Here is a 17,149-nt window from a genome sequence, read left to right as displayed (position 1 = left end):
ACATGTTTCTATGCCTCCGGTTCGTTGACCCACTAAGCGAGGAAGCCATTGACCTAGCTCATTTCCCGAAGGCCAGAACAATTATTGTCCCCAGATCAAGTCAAACCCCATCACCGCATGCAAAAGAACCTTGCCAGTAGCCGCCACCCCGGTCGCTGTGTTCTCTGTCCGGCCACTACGCCGATACCACCGCGCCGCACGTGCCACGTTCTCAGATCACCACCGCACCGCATATGCATCCCCTACATAAGCTCAGGCTTCACACTGCTCAGATGCTGCCGCCCTTGCCGCCGTCAATGCTCTAAGCTTCTAGAGCTAGCCACGAGGATGGCGCGCTTGCTTCTTCCTCCCGTCCTGCTGGCCTTCTCCCTGGCCGCCGCTACCCTCATCCTGAACGTCGGCGTCGCGGAAGCGTTTTCGTGGCAGTGGCCCGGGTGGCGCCACGTCTACCGCGGCCGCTACGGCCGCCGCCACCACATCTCATCGATCGTGACCGAGGAGATGTTCTCGAGCATGTTCCTGCACAAGGACAACACTGCCTGCCCAGCCAAGGGGTTCTACAACTACTACTCCTTCGTCACGGCGGCGGAGTGGTTCCCGGAGTTCGGCAGCGGCGCCCACCACGTCGACGCGGACACGCGCAGGCGCGAGGTCGCCGCCTTCCTGGCGCAGATCTCCCACGAGACCACCGGGGGGTGGTCGACGGCGCCCGACGGGCCCTACTCATGGGGCCTCTGCTTCAAGGAAGAGATCAATGCGTCCAGCAACTACTGCGACGCCGAAAACAAGGAGTGGCCCTGCGTCGAGGGCAAGTCATACCACGGCCGCGGACCCATGCAGCTCTCCTGGTGAGCATTCCACAAAGAAACTCATCACTCCCGGTGTCGATGTTCGGCGACGCGCCGCCGGTACAGCCGCACGCCACTATCTCAACGTCTATTTTTCAGGAACTACAACTACGGGCCGGCGGGGGAGGCGCTGTGCTTCGACGGGCTGGGGCAGCCGGAGCTCGTGGCGAGCGATCCGGTAGTGGCGTTCAAGGCGGCGCTGTGGTTCTGGATGACGCCGCAGGAGCCCAAGCCGTCGTGCCACGACGTGATGCTGGGGCGGTACGTGCCCACCGAGGCCGACAAGCTGGCAAACCGGACGGCGGGGCTCGGGCTCACCACCAACATCATCAACGGCGGGCTCGAGTGCAACCGCCCTGGGGATCCGAGGGTGGAGGATAGGATCGGGTACTACCGCCGGTACTGCGAGATCCTCGACGTCAAGGACCTTGGGGACAACTTGGACTGCGCTCAACAGCTGCCCTACTCGTAACCAACCGATACACCGATCAGTCTGGGCACTGCTAATCAAGCTAGAGTGCTTAGACATGCATGCAAGTTTCGATCTACTTTACCAGTGTTGAACTTCTTATGTTGCTTATGCAAATCTTATGGACGAAACCTTCTGGCTTCTAGTAGCTAATTGTAGGAATGCTATGTATCCGGAAAACCTTTTTACTCGTGGGATATTCGTTTCTGAGCTCAAGCTCAGATGCTCTCAAAATCATATCCGTTCGCATGCACGAGGATTTGTGCCCGCAATTATATTTTCTAGTCGTATATGTAATGTATTGTTATAAAAAATGCCTCAGCACTGTCATGCATTGATGGCGACGGAGCCGAAACAGTATGTGTGGAGCAGGTGGGTTCATGGCTCGGGCATTTTCCTGTTCCACCGTGAGCCGTGGCCGTGACTCGGCCTCCTTGAAGGCCACCTGCCCTGCCCCAGCCCATCCATAACAGCATTCCCCTCATCCTGCTCCCCTTCACAAGAAACACTATCCAGAAAAACCCGTTGCCGTGCTCCATGGTTCGTCTTCCGCCATGTCTGGTGCGTTTTTCTCATGTCTCACCGACCCAAAGAAACAGTTTGCGCGACGGTCACTCTGAAAACTGCAGTTCTAAAACGATAGTATTTGGGGTTCAGACCTTTGTCCAACCCGGGGCTTGTGGGTCAACTCTATCAGTTGACTACACTGAGTGCGTATGAAAAGGATCCGAACGGCGGCGTACGGTCCAGTTCGTTCTCTTGCCGCAACCTGACCCATTGTTTTAGTTCGTCTGGCCTCCACCGTTAGTCAAGCTCTTCCGTAGAAAGGCTAGCGGCACCGGATCTGGGTGGTTTATGCTGTTGGCGAACTCCTCCCCGGAGCGGTAACCTGATTTCAAGAGGCAACAAGGTCCGGCCATGGCAGCCGTTAGCATATTTCCCCGGTCTATCGGCTGACAGTTTTTATACCCTAAGTAAAAAGATTAGATTTAACGGGGACTAACCTGTTCACAGCATCGAGCAAGAACTCAAGCCCACAATCTTCCATCTTCTGGTTTCTGGTACAGATTTTGTGCCGCCGCGCGGCTTTCCGGTGCTCTACGAAGGTGGAAGAGAGATGATTTCAGCGGGCAGAGGTGTGGAGACGATTCTAGAACGACCCAGGTACTGGGGAGATCGCCACTATGATTTGTTGTGTGCTCACGTGAAGCGCACGTGTAATGTCAGGTTGCACACTTTTTTCTGATCCGTGGCTCAGTGCAAGAGCCAACGTCCTGGTCCATGGACCAGAGCTGCTAGCTGGATTGTTCTCATCCGGAGCACCGAGCGAACGACGATGATTTCGGGAGTAGCTGGGCACGGGCACCAAAACGCCACTCCCATGAAAGGGATGGAATTGATCAAAGGAGGAACAATGAAATCTCTAATTGTTGAAGGAATCCTGAGCATGGGACATAGCAACACGCATGTGCAAGACCAACCGACGGCCAACACGTCCTAGTGGACCCCACCACTCAATAAAAGAGAGCATTATTGCCTCTCTAATTGCAGTTTCGTTTCAAAAATCAGCAAACCAGAGATTAACCTCACAATTGGGAAGAGGGAGCAAGGGAATAAGGAGGTTACAAATCCGTTAACTCGGATGGAAAAACCTTGGGAACACAAAATAATCGGAGGTTACAAATCCGTTGACTCGGATGGAAAACCTTGGGAACACAAAATAATCGGACGGGCGCATCGCCGGCAAGGGACGGCCTGGGACGGTCCATGGCAGCGTTGTCGGCGTTGGTCGCAGAGAAGGACAGGCGCCTGCGGCTACGCCCTGCCGGTGAGGGACGGCCCGGGATGGGCGATGGCGACCGATGACCTGGAAGGCGGCGGCGACGCGACGACGTCCGTGGTGCTGGCGGCAGCGGCTCCCTGCTTTTGCTCCTGCTCAGGGTGAAGGAAGAGAGGAAGAAGGTGATGGCCTTGATCCGATCCGATCTGGATCGAGAGCCTATGGGGGAGGCCTTGAAGTGAAGTAGTGGCGACCGTCGAGAGGGGGACTGGGAGTGCTGCTCATGGTGGTAGTTCCCCGCTGGAAAGGGAGAAGGAACCGAGAGTGTGAGAAGAGCAATGGGGGAGAGACGAGGATGACGACCGCTAAGAAGATATCGAAAGGGACATACATCGGTTCGTCTGGGGTCGGACGACACACGTCGCCCCCGCGAGAGGGCTCGTGGAATCGTTGTAGCTAGATGCAATGGGCACCCGAGCAGCCTGGACACGGGAGTGAATGAACTAGACATATGAAAGTCGGCGATTGTATTGCTAAAATGCTAAACCACGTGTGATATTTTTTCCCATTGCAGTGCATGGGTGAGGGAGTCCTGGATTAGGGGGCATCCGGACTGCGGGACTATATACTTTGGCCGGACTGTTGGACCGTGAAGATATAAGACTCAAGACTTCATCCCGTGTCCGTATGGGACTCTCCTTTGCGTGGAAGACAAGCTTGGCGATTCGGATATTAGATCTCCTTCTTTGTAACTGACTCTGTGTAACCCTAGCCTCCTCCGGTGTCTATATAAACCGGAGGGTTTAGTCCATAGAAGAACAATCATAATCATCATAGGCTAGCTTCTAGGGTTTAGCCTCTACGATCTCGTGGTAGATCAACTCTTGTAATACTCATATCATCAAGATCAATCAAGCAGGAAGTAGGGTTTTACCTCCATCGAGAGGGCACGAACCTGGGTAAAACATCGTGTCTCTTGCCTCCTGTTACCATTAGCCTTAGATGCACAGATTGGGACCCCCTACCCGAGATCCGCCGGTTTTGACACCGAAATTGGTGCTTTCATTGAGAGTTCCTCTGTGTCGTCGTTGCAAGGCTCGATGGCTCCTTCAATCATCAACAACAACGCGGTCCAGGGTGAGACTTTTCTCCCTGGACAGATCTTCGTGTTCTGCGGCTTCGCACTACGGGCCAATTCGCTTGGCCATCTGGAGCAGATCGACAGCTACGCCCCTGGCCATCAGGTCAGGTTCGGAAACTTGAACTACACGGCCGATATCCGCGGAGACTTGATCTTTGACGGATTCGGGCCTACGCCAGGTGCACCGAACAGTCACGACGAGCACGGCCTAGACCTGCTGTCGGAACAATATTCGGGATATCGCACCTGCAGGAGCTCCAGACCTAAATCCGGGCCAGATCACGGCGTCCGAGGACAGGTGGATGGACCCCGCCCCGGAGGCCACACACTCATCGGCGGTAGAGCCGAACACAGACTCCACCCCCAAGGAAGCCTGTGTCACCGGACCCCTGGACTCGTGTCCGGCTGTAGGTTCCAGACCGCGCGCTCCCGAGCCCGCCGAATCTGGTCGGGCTCTGGTAATGGAGTTCACCGCTGTGGATATCTTCCAGCACTCGCCCTTTGACGACATGCTGAACTCATTAAAGTCTCTCTCTTTGTCAGGAGACTCTTGGCCAAACTATGTCCGGCTCGAGTGGGAAGCAGACGACGAGGAAATTCGTTGCCCACCCACCACCCACTTCATAGCCACTGTCAATGACGTAACAGACATGCTTGACTTCGACTCCGATGACACCGACGGTATGGACGTCGGCGCAGGGGATGATTTGGAACCACCGCCCACGGGGCGCTGGACTGCCACCTCATCATATGATATATACATGGTGGACACGCCTAAGGAGGACGACAACGACAAAAAAGACACAACGGAGGATAAAACCCCCGGACAAAAGCCAAAACGACGGCGTAGACGCCACTCTAAGTCCAGCCACAGTAAAAATAGCGATAACAGTGCTAGAAAGATAGACACCCCACCAACTCCAAAGGCAACAACGACCATATGGACCCAGCGATGGAGCAGGATGAGCCAGTCACGCCGAACACATCCCGGAGCAGACGCTCGATCACAGCGATCCCGAGGGCCTTACTCATCAAACTGCCTCGGGAGAGGTGCACAGTCCGGGCGACGATGCATTCATCATCCTGTAAAAATGTTTGGAACGAGATAACCTCCACAGAAGGCTTATGGCCACTTCGAGAAGTCTAAAGAAGTAGAAGCAAAGGCTTAAGGCCGCGCAGGAAATGCTCAATCGCAGATGGAATAAAGTGCTAGACACTGAAGAAAAATACGGCGACGATCGCCACACAAAGAGCTACCCAAAGCGCAAGCTGCTGCCAAAATTCGACGATGAGGCTATTCCGTCGAAGAACAATACGGCCAGTAGGCCGGACCAACCACTTCATGACCACAATAGAGCAGCTACTGATGCCGCACATGATTTACGTGAGCTCCTGGACAAAAAGGCCGGCGCGACGAGGTCCATCTATGGATCTAGAGGGCACGCTCCAGCGCAGGATTATGGTCACCAAAACAATCAAACTGATCGAATAACAGTTCGGAATCAGCACCAGACACAACAACAATCGACAGCATGCCACAACATGTCCAAATACAGAGGGGCTGCTCACCCTCTGTGCTTCACCGAAGAGGTACTGGGCCACGAATTTCCACAGGGTTTTAAACCCGTGAACATAGAGGCATATGACGGAACGACAGACCCCGGGGTCTGGATTGAGGATTTTATCCTTCATATCCATATGGCTCGGGGGGACGACCTCCACGCCATCAAATACCTTCCCCTCAAGATTGAAGGGACCATCTCGGCACTGGTTGAAAAGCCTCCCCGAAAATTCAATCGAAAGTTGGGAGGAACTTGAGGACGCTTTCAGGGCCAATTTTCAAGGAACCTATGTCCGACCTCTGGACGCTGACGATTTAAGTCACATAATTCAACAGTCTGGAGAGTCCGCCCACAAGCTTTGGAATAGATTCCTCACTAAGAAGAATCAAATTGTTGATTGTCCGGATGCCGAAGCCCTAGCAGCCTTCAAGCACATCATCCGGGATGAGTGGCTCGCCAGACACCTCGGCCAAGAAAAGCCGAGGACAATGGCAGCCTTAACAATCCTTATGACCCGCTTTTGCGCGGGTGAAGACAGCTGGTTGGCCCGTAGAGGTACCAGCGACCCAGGCACATCCAAAATCAGTGATGGAAACGGGAAGCCATGGCGCAATAAAAACAAGCGTCGAAACAAGGAAGAAAGTCCGGACAACATAGCGATCAACGCCGGATTCAGGGGCTCTCGACCCGGTCAACAAAAGAATCCATTTAAAGGCAGCAAAGAGGGATCGTCCGGACTGAACAAAGTCCTAGACAGACTGTGCCAAATTCATGGCACCCCCGAAAAATCTGGGAACCACACTCACAGAGAATGCTGGGTCTTTAAGAAGGCCGGCAAGTTAAATGTCGAACACAAGGAAAGGGAAACACCAAGTGAAGACGAGGATGAGCCTCGCCAGCCGAACACTGGGGGACAGAAAAAATTCCCACCAGAGGTAAAAACAGTAAACATGATCTACGCGACTCACATACCCAAGAGTAGGCGCAAACGCGCGCTCAGAGACGCATACACTGTAGAGCCCGTCACCCTCGAACTCAACCCCTGGTCGGCCTGCCCGATCACCTTTGATCACAGGGGCTACCCGACTAGTATGCGGCACGGAGGATCGGCTGCCTTGGTGCTCGACCCAATAATCGACGGATACCATCTCACTCGTGTCCTCATGGACGGCGGCAGTAGTCTCAATCTAATATACCAGGACACTGTCCGCAGGATGGGGATAGACCCATCCAGAATCAGCCAAAGTAACACTACCTTTCAAGGGGTGATACCAGGCGCTGAGGCCCGCTGCAGGGGCTCCCTCGTATTAGAGGTGACATTCGGTTCTCCAGACAACTTCAGAAGTGAAGAACTACTCTTCACCATCGCTCCCCTACAAAGTGGTTATCATGCATTGCTCAGGAGAGCGGCCTTTGCCCACTTCAACACAGTACCGCACTACGCCTACCTTAAACTCAAGATGTCCGACCCATGTGGCGTCATCACCATTAACGGAAATACAGAGCATTCCTTGCGTGCGGAAGAGTATGCGGCGGCTCTAGCAGCCGGACGCTAAGCGACCTCTAATATCAGAATGCATGATCGGTCGTTAAGACCACGGACACGGTTAGATGAGTCCGGCACACCACCGTCGGTAACAGCCCAAATAAACCTAAGCTGGGTGCTATACATGTAATCCCATAGAGGACACCAGGGGCTACAGATATTCAATAAAGCCCACCTTTTGGCTTGACCTTATTAACAGGCCAATGTCTTACACTTCTGCTATCCACTGATAATAACCAACTCTTCGCACGCTTACATCATACTCTTTTACATGAGTTTTCCTTTTTTCAGATAACATTCATGTGATACCCTCCCAGTACACGGCACAACGGAGATAAAGGCGCAGACGTGCAGCAGGGCCCCGCTCAAAGGTTTCTCTTTAGATTAAGCCCCTGTGTAAATCTTCTTTATTGTCTCTTGTTTCTTAACATCCCATGGGTACTCAATACACCCACAGGGGATACTGGCATTATTGGCATTTCGCCACGACAGAATAATGCGCGTACCTGGAAATACAGGGTTCATAATAAAGGGTGTTACTCAGCCCAGTACATGTTATAAAGTCCGAATACCCTCGGGAGTGTTCGGCGTCGCGAGTTTGGCCTTATATGCATCAGCTCCGAATCATGTCTTTGGTCAAATGTTGGGTTTGCCTGGCTCCTGGGTTTTGCTGCCTTATGTTTCGTTTTTATTAGCTAAGGCGGCCAAAGGAGAACTACTGTGATTGTGCCCTGGTTATTCCGGATGAGCACCTCAGTAGAGAAAGCCGAGAACTGACTGTCATGATATAGCGAGAGACTGGTCAACCACTCGAGGACTCATCGGAATCTTTAGGGTTCCTTCGCATTAATGAAGGGCCGTTCCCCGGTCATGTACACACGCGCCCGTATCCGGATGAACGCGAAGGTACCAGGGGCTACATAGTAGCCCCACTGTCAAACTCCTATGGCTAAGTGGAAGTGTTAAAGCTATATAGTCCGGTTGCCTAGTTCGACATGCGATCACCTCCTTAACGGACCAAGACGTTGGATCAAGTGTGATTACGCATCTTTTTGCGAACACCTCCATGTTGTATGTGTGGGGGCTGAAGCCAACGACTACTAACTTTCAGGTTATATATACATCAAACGGCCGCACAGGAGGCACAATAGCACTTTCGGGAGAAAGTATAAACATAGCCTCTATAATTAAAATACAATTGTTTTTACAATAGAACGATTTGTCACTCGAACATGACATTCTTCGAGCACTGAGCCTCTATTAAACGAGCACCTTCTGTTACCTGCTCCAAGTAGTGCTCGGCTGGATCCTGGCTTCCCGCCGGATTCTGGGTTGCAATGATGGTGGCCTCCATATCTGTCCAATATGTTTTAACACACGCAAGAGCCATCCGCGCACCCTCTATGCTCGTCGACCTCTTCATGGCATCGATTCGTGATACAGCACCAAGAAATTGTTGCACTAAACCAAAATAAATGTCCGGCTTCAGCCCCTTTGGCCATAGATGGTCTATTACAGACCTCATCGCAAGACCGGACAACCTATGGAGCTCGGCCACAGCGGCCATCCTTTCACTCAATGGCAACAGGTGCGTTGGAGCACTGAATTGCAACCAGAACAACGTTTCCACTTCATTATCTTTTTGATCCTAGAAAAACTTGGCCGCATCAGCCGTACTCTTCGCCAGATCCGCATACGCGTCTGCATGGCTCCAGCGCTGATCTAGAGGAGCGTACTTTGGATCTAAGAACTTCATCCGCAACAAATAGGGGCTTCCAGCCGCGATTTCTCCGGCCTGTCAAAGCTCCTCCCGCGCATCCCTAATTTCGAAACGCGTCTCCTTGGCCGCATCAAGGGCCTTCTTCAGGTTATCCGACTTTGCCTGATTCTCTTTCTCAAGGAGCTCATACCGGCCGGCGGCGTTTTTCAGCTCCACAGCCATCTCGGCTAATTTATCTTCGCTTCGGTGATGAGCAGCCTGTTCGGCTATCAACTCTTCGGCCGCCTTTAGGGCAGCCACATTGCTAGCCCGGGCTTGCTCCTTGGCTAGGGCAAGCTCCGCCCTCAGGGTCTCCATGGTGGCAGCCCCGCCTGCAGTCGAAGCATATCACATTAACATTATGCTCCTCTTAAATATTTCCTATAAAAATAAAGAAAGCAGAGCACATACTTTGTGACTCGCTAAGCCGCTCATTCACAAGTGTGATGTCGGCATCCACAACTTCAATCTGTCGCCTCAGTTCGGCGACTTCAACGGACCGGTCGGCCGCCGGACCCTTAGCCACCTGCGCATGAATTCAGTGTGATCATTACTTAACAATGTGATCCTCCGTTTGCCGCCTAGGGCTGGCAACCAGAGTCTCAGGGGCTACTATCTATACGGAGCACACCTAGCGCGTGCGCCGCAACCAAAAATTATGAATTTTATTACATACCTCAAAGCCTTTGAGCAGGCTCGTAAAAGCTTCGTTCAACCCGCTTGTGGCGGATGAAATATTCTCAAGCACCATGCTCATTAATGAACGGTGATCCTACGAGAGAGCAGCTTGCTCCAGAAGGCCCGTCAGCGTGTCCGGCCGGTCGCTGAACTATGCCGGACCCTTCTTATAGCCCCCCGTGGGAGCCGAATGCTCCGGGCTCAGGGCGGCCGAAGTATTAGCTTCTGGCCTCGGAAAATCTGGGTTCCTCCGTGACGACACCTCGGGGTCGCCCGCCCCATGAGGCGGAGAGGCGGGTGGGGTTTCAATCTCCATCATCTCCGGAAGAAGATCCCCCGAAGACGAACTCTGTTGAGAAGAGCTGCTAGCCGGACTGCAAAGAATTGATCCTGGTTATTGTTCTCGGAGGAGGAAGTAGTAGCTTTGTATTTACGATTAACTTACAGCTCGGCTGAGGGCTGGCCCGTTTGCGGGCATGGCGCGGTGAGGACGCCCTTCGGGGCAGGGCCCCCTGGTGAAGTTTTCTTCCCCTGTCTAGACACCTCCGTCTCCAAGTCTTCAGAGGCGTCCCTCTTCTTCCCGCGGGGGGAGGAGACCGTAGATTCCCCTCCCCGACTATCCTCCTTCGTGGAGGTAGTAATTCCCCCAGTTTGGATGTGCAATGTGTGAAGCTCTGCTTCTCTGTTCTTCCCTTCATCTTTCCCCGAGGGCACTTGATTTAGCACACGACTAAGCATCCTGGCTATGGCAGGACTAGGCGAGCCTTCGGGAAGCGGTGCCCGACACCTGATTCTCTCCGCCTTGCTGAGCCATTCCTGGCCGCGGATGGTTTTCAGAACAATGTTATGATAAATATAAACGAAGTGTTTGGTTTCTGGGTTACTTACTTGGGTATCGGGCTGGTTGCAGCTCAGGCCCGCATCCTCGATGGTGTCCGGACACTTTACTTGTGGTCCGAAGAATAATTTACACATCCCTTCGAGCGTCATGCTGAAGAAGTGCAGAATAGTCCACGGAACTTCTGGGTTGAACTCCCACATCCGGAGAGGCCGACGTTTGCACGGCAAGATCCGTCGGACTAGCATTACCTGAACTACACTAACAAGACTAATGTCCCTCTCAAGAAGCTCCCGAATGCGGTTCTGCAATGTTGGTACATCATTAGCAGGCCCCCAATCCAGTCCCACATTGGCCCACGACGCCAGTTGAGGCGGAGGGCCCGAGCGAAAGTCGGGGGCAGCCACCCACTTTGTGCCTCTGGGAGCCATGACGTAAAACCACCTCCGCTGCCATAGATCGGACACCTCCAGGAAGAAGCCCTCTGGCCATGGGGCATCGGCGTTCTTGCTTATTGCAGCACCTCCACATTCCGCGTGTCGCCCCTCAATCATCTTTGGTTTCACATTAAAGGTCTTGAGCCATAAGCCGAAGTGCGGGGTGATGTGGAGGAAGGCTTCGCACACGACGATGAACGATGAGATGTCAAGGATGGAGTCCGGAGCTAGATCATGAAAATCTAGCCCGTAATAGAACATGAGCCCTCTCACAAAGGGATCGAGGGTGAAGCCTAAGCCGCAGAGGAAGTGAGAAACAAATACGACGCTCTCGTTGGGTTCGGGAGTAGGGATGACCTGCCCTGGAGCAGGAAGCCTGTGCTTGATGTCGGCGGTCAGATATCTGACCTCCCTAAGCTTCGCAATGTCCTCCTCTGTGACAGAGGAGGCCATCCACCGGCCTTGAAGGTTGGATCCGGACATGATTGAAGATCCGAAGTGCTTAAGCTTGGGCTTCGGGTGTTGGAACTCGAGATGCGGAAAGGCGCAAGCGTGGTAGGAAAGAGGGATAGGCCTCGACCCCTCTATAAAGGGGGTGAATATCAAGCGTCCTCACCGTAACCGCTTGGGACTTACCTAAAAACACGGAGTCATACCAACAGGCGTCGTAGGGTTGCACGCGCCCGTATTGATGGAGGATCCCACGATAAGGGGAACACGATCTCTGCTTTGGCAAGGCGTGCCAATAAAACCACCTCGCAACGCGTGTCGAGGCAGGCCGAGAAAAACCGGTTTGTATTGAGCCAGGCCACGGCGTAAGGACACACTGTGAAAAAAAATTGTCAGCAGATCAGATTTGTAAAGTGTTATGCTCTCTACGGTGGTGTGCGGAAATAATCTCGCAGAGCTGGACATAATCCTTAATCTGCTTTGGAGTATTCGGAGATGGAACCCTCCTTGCAATGCCGAAGACAATCTACGCGCCGGACTCATCGTCATTGAAGCCTGGTTCAGGGGCTACTGAGGGAGTCCTGGATTAGGGGGTATCCGGACTGCCGTACTATATACTTTGGCCGGACTGTTGGACCGTGAAGATACAAGACTCAAGACTTCGTCCCGTGTCCGGATGGGACTTGCCTTTGCATGGAAGACAAGCTGGGTGATTCGGATATTAGATCTCCTTCTTTGTAACCGATTCTGTGTAACCCTAGCCTCCTCTGGTGTCTATATAAACCAGAGGGTTTAGTCTGTAGAAGAACAATCATAATCATCATAGGCTAGCTTCTAGGGTTTAGCCTCTACAATCTCGTGGTAGATCAACTCTTGTAATACTCATATCATCAAGATCAATCAAGCAGGAAGTAGGGTTTTACCTCCATCGAGAGGGCCCGAACCTGGGTAAAACATCGTGTCCCTGCCTCCTGCTACCATTAGCCTTAGACGCACAGATCGGGACGCCCTACCCGAGATCCGCCGGTTTTGACACCGACAACGGGCTCTTTTGCTAGTCAAAGAAAAGCCAAATAAAACCTGAAAATGTGTGCATAAAAAATGAAATCCCAAAGGTACGGTTAGGTTGTTAGTGCCATGCCAGTCATACTGTGGTAGCAGGTGCAATAAATAAAGAAGAAGATTACGATGGGATACATAAAGTCCTAGCAGTTCTTTTTTGCGAATGTAAAACCTCATTCATCAACCAGGAGCATTATAGTCTAGATTACATAAGGCTAAGATATGTTCAGGGGCCACTAGTAGAAAAACGACATTACGTTCACCTCATTAGTCCCGATTCAATTACGGCCTGGTACTAATGATACTATTAGTCCCGGTTTATTTGTGACCTATAGTCCCGGTTTATGTCTCAAACCGGGACTAAAGGGGTGGTGGCAGGCTGGCGTCAGGCCGGGACCCCACGAGCCCCTTTAGTCCCAATTTGTAACACAAACCGGGACTATAGGTTAGACCCTTAGTTCGGGTTGGAGCCACCAACCAGGACTAAAGGGGTCTAACCTTTAGTCCAGGTTGGTGGCTCCAACCCGGACTAAAGGGGTTGTGCAATTCTCAAACTCTACCCCCTCCCCCATCGCCTTTTTAGTTTTGAAAAAAAAAGAAAATGATAAAAACTTCAAAAATTAAAACCCTTCGAGATGTAGTTATGTTACTACATCTACTAGTTAAGGAAATTTAAAAACATAAATTTCGACATGTTTTGCAAAAAAATGTTATGAAAAAGTAAATGACTATATCTTTTGCATATGATGTCGAAAAAACGTATAATATATCAAAATGTTCAGCACGAAAATGCGGTTCCAATTTCGGCTGCCGTAGGCCATTTTGCAAATTTTTAGAATCCTCAAATTCTGAAAGGGAAAAAAAGCTATGCTCAATTTTTTTTGAATTTTGGTTAAATCTGGTCAAACTATGGTCAAATTACTTATTTAAGAAATATTAGTGTTACTAATTAATTATTCAAGAATATTAGTGTTAGTAAATAATTATTTTAGTTTTTTTGAATTTTGGTCAAATATGGTCAAACTATAGTCAAACTATGGTCAAACTACTTATTGAAGAAATATTAGTGTTATTAAATAATTATTGTTTTTTAGAATAATAGTTTCAAACTCAAACGGTGAAACGTGACTTCATGCTCAGGCTAAACTCCTTAGGGTTAATAAAATTGATAACTTACTATTATCAAGAAAACAACAAATGCAGACTTGAAAACCAGGGGGAATAGAACTCGGAAATTAAGCGTACTCATGTTGGAGTAGTGAGAGAATGAGTGACCGGTCGGGAAGTTAGACGATTTGAAATGATTGCTCCACACTTGAGCAGTGATGAGGGGTGATTGGAGATTAAATCGTCAAATAATTCAGAAATTTGAAAATAAAAAAAAATCATTTTTTTCAAAAAAAATCCTTTAGTCCTGGTTGGTGTTACCAACCAGGACTAAAGGTCCCCCAGCCCCTGGCGCGGGCTCGTGCCACGTGGTGGGCCTTTGGTCCCGGGTCGTGTTGAACCGGGACTAAAGGGGGGGGGCCTTTAGTCCCCACCCTTTAGTGCCAGTTGCAGAACCGGGACTAAAGGTCCTTACGAACCGGGAGTAAAGCCCGGTTCTGCATTAGTGGGCATGGCGCAGCCAAATTACTGCACGAGGCTGACTCCCTAATTGCGCAAGTGCATGACTAACACAGTTCAAGCATCTCCTAACATGTCTTATTTCATGTGGTCGTCCCAAGCTCAACATATGTTTTGCTTCCTCCATGATTGCCGCAGCTGGTGATATATCAACTTCCATGCCCTTGAGCATGCTCAATGCAATGGTGCAGTCTATCTCCAAGATGAAAGGTAGCGTGCTCCACTCAAGTGGGAGTGAAATCCCTTCTCGACAAGCAGCGAGTTCTGCCTCCATCGCGCTCACACATGATGTCAAATAGCGGCAAGATGCAAATATCACCTCTCCCTCGAAATTACGAAGAATCATACCAGCAGCTCCTGTCTTGTCCGCTTCCAGGAAGGCACCATCGACGTTTAGTTTGTACCATCCCTCCGGTTGTGTGCTCCATCTCTCCGGGGGCCTTGGGTTGTCAGCAGGGGAGATATGGTCTTGTTGTTTACTCTTCGCATGACCATAGCTGACCACCATCTTCCCTTTAGCAATGTCCGTGTTTAGATGTTGTTTAATGCACAACAACGAGTCCATGTAGCTCGAGAGGAATCACCAAGATGCTTTAGTAGGTGGCGTCGACTTACTGTGGGTAATCTCATTATGTACATGCCATATTCACCATACCGTCATGAGCAGAGGAAGGCGCTCCTGCTAGCTGCACTGTTCCAGTAGGTGCAACAACCACTCCGGTCCTGTATTAGCAACAGTGTCCAGCTTTGGCGTGCTCCAGGACTCCTCCATGGCGTGTATCTACAGAAGATGTGGTGCGTGTCCTCTCGTTCCACACCACACAAAAGGCAAATATCAGTATCAGATATACTTCTTCTAGCAAAATTTGCCATAGTAGCTAGTGTGTTTTTCACCACTCGCCAAGCCAGTACGCGTACCTTTGGGGGAGCAGGACACCCCCATAACGTGTCCTAGACGGCTCTGGTGCCGTCCGGTGCCCTGCTCGTTGCATATATAGAAGTGCGGTTTTTCTCGTCGAGGGCCATCTTGTACGCGCTTCTTACGCCGAAGATCCCAAGGGTGTCTGACACCCATGCGATGATGTCCTCCAACAACTGTGGGCTTAGCTTTATCTTGTTGATCTCATCGACATCAAGAGGCATAAAGTGAGTGCGGAGCAGCCCCTGGTCCCAGCGACCCTGGGCGTCGATCAGCTGTGCCACTCTCCGAGGAGACAATTGGCGCGGTTTGTGATCACCCCAGTTTCACCAAGGACCCCGAGGGCCGCTGCATGGCTGATTTGAAGAGTTCTGATATGCTTCCCATGTTCAGGACGCTGGAGAAAGATGCTAACGACGCCAACATGGAGGAGTCAGAGGAGGGAAAATCTATGCTGGGAAAGAGAGTAGCAGGTGCACAGCAGACCTTTGGTGGTACAAGGATTGATGAAAGCTTAGCTCTTGTTCCATTTGTCAGGCAGACTGAGCAGGAGGTGCAGCAAGGTATAGGGACACCAAAGAAACAGAAGCTCGATAGTACAGAGAGTTCGACGCAAGACGCCGACATGGGAGGAGACATGCAAACGGAGGCAGCCTGCCCAGGGGCCGCTGGTAAACTGACGGGGACACATGATGTGCCCCGTCAGGAGCATGAATTGCTTAGCTTGGAACTGTCGAGGGGGAGGGGATGGTGGCCAATGACCCAACAGTTCATGATTTGGTTAGCTTGGTAGAATCGGTCAATGCCAAGTTGGTGTTCTTGTGTGAAACGTGTTAGAAAGCGAATAAAGTTCATCGTCTTTGTGGTATACTAGGTTTAGGAGGTTTTGCTAGTTGTGATAGTAATGGTCTTAGTGGTGGTTTGGCACTGTTTTGGTGTGATCAGACTCATGTTGAGATTAAAGAAATAAAGGAGAGATATATTAATGCTTATATTCGTTTGTCTGATGATGCTCCTTTATGGCATTTAACTTGTGTTTATGGAGAACCCCGGATAGAGAACCGTCATCCCTTGTGGATTGCGTTGCAAGATCTTAAAGCTTAGTCTGACTTGCCATGGTGTGTTGTAGGAGATTTTAATGAGGCTATGTGGTCTTTTGAGCATTTGTTTGCTACAAGGAGAAGTGAAGCTCAGATGAAGTAGAGGTGTGCGAGCTATTGACTTGGGCTTCTCTGGCTTGGCTTATACATATGATAATAAATGACATGGTAACCGAAATGTAAAGGTATGGCTGGACCGAGTTGTGGCAGATAACAGCTGGAGGGATATATTTTCAGAGGCTCGAGTTGTGCACCAAGTGATTCCTTGCTCGGATCATTGTCTTATTGTTCTGCTATGCGAGAAAGAAAAGCAGACACAGCAACCCCGATAGAAACAGTATGAGGTGATGTGGGAACGTGACTCAAGTTTACCAGAGAGAGTCCAACAAGCATGGACAAATGCCAGTGTTAAGCATGACCTTGGTGGTGTCCATTGTGGAGTATCCTCCCTTATGGACGAGCTACAGATATGGAGTAAGAAAGCTTTTGGCAGCGTCACTAGAGAGCTAGAAAAATCTCGAACGCGCCTCGAGGAACTCATGGCGATGAATGCTGATAGAAGGGAAATAGGTAAGGTTGAGGATCATATGAGTGAGATAATGTACAGGGAAGAGATCATGTGGCTGCAACGCTCTTGCATCGTTTGGCTTTGTGATGGTGATCAGAACACCAATTTTTCTCCATCAGAAGGCCGCGTGGAGAGCTCGGAAAAATAAGGTGTGGCGACTGGTAGATGATGCAGGTAACAGCCATACTGACCATACAATCATGGGGAAGATGGTACGTATTTCCAAAACCTTTTCACTAAAGATGAACAACTTGATCCTTCACCGGTCTTAAATCTTTTTGAGCCAAGAGTAACCACATCAATGAATGAAAAGTTGTGTGCGCCTTTTACGGAAAAGGAGATTTCAGACGGTCTTTTTCAGATTGG

The 17,149-nt window shown here is 50.8% G+C and overlaps 1 protein-coding gene across 1 annotated transcript; it reads left to right on the top strand.

Annotated features, from left to right (window-relative positions):
* The first annotated feature begins 286 nt into the window (after nucleotides 1–286).
* LOC119323932 (chitinase 10-like) lies at nucleotides 287–1,621 on the top strand. The gene is made up of 2 exons (XM_037597646.1): nucleotides 287–848; nucleotides 948–1,621. The coding sequence occupies exons 1-2, from the start codon at nucleotides 328–330 to the stop codon at nucleotides 1,318–1,320; spliced, it is 894 nt and encodes a 297-aa protein (XP_037453543.1). The 5' UTR covers nucleotides 287–327; the 3' UTR covers nucleotides 1,321–1,621.
* Nucleotides 1,622–17,149: the final 15,528 nt, after the last annotated feature.

This window comes from Triticum dicoccoides, chromosome 1B (genome assembly GCF_002162155.2).
Source record: "Triticum dicoccoides isolate Atlit2015 ecotype Zavitan chromosome 1B, WEW_v2.0, whole genome shotgun sequence".
NCBI classification, from domain to species: Eukaryota; Viridiplantae; Streptophyta; class Magnoliopsida; order Poales; family Poaceae; genus Triticum; species Triticum dicoccoides.
The sequence above is the reverse complement of the archived record's forward strand: the minus strand, read 5'-3'. Positions and strand labels throughout refer to the sequence as shown.

Bases quoted from the DNA above. Each gene is read 5' to 3' on its own strand.
- LOC119323932 (XM_037597646.1), top strand. From the start codon at position 328: ATGGCGCGCTTGCTTCTTCCTCCCGTCCTGCTGGCCTTCTCCCTGGCC. The intron at 849-947 runs GTGAGCATTCCA...TCTATTTTTCAG, and splicing joins GGACCCATGCAGCTCTCCTG to GAACTACAACTACGGGCCGG.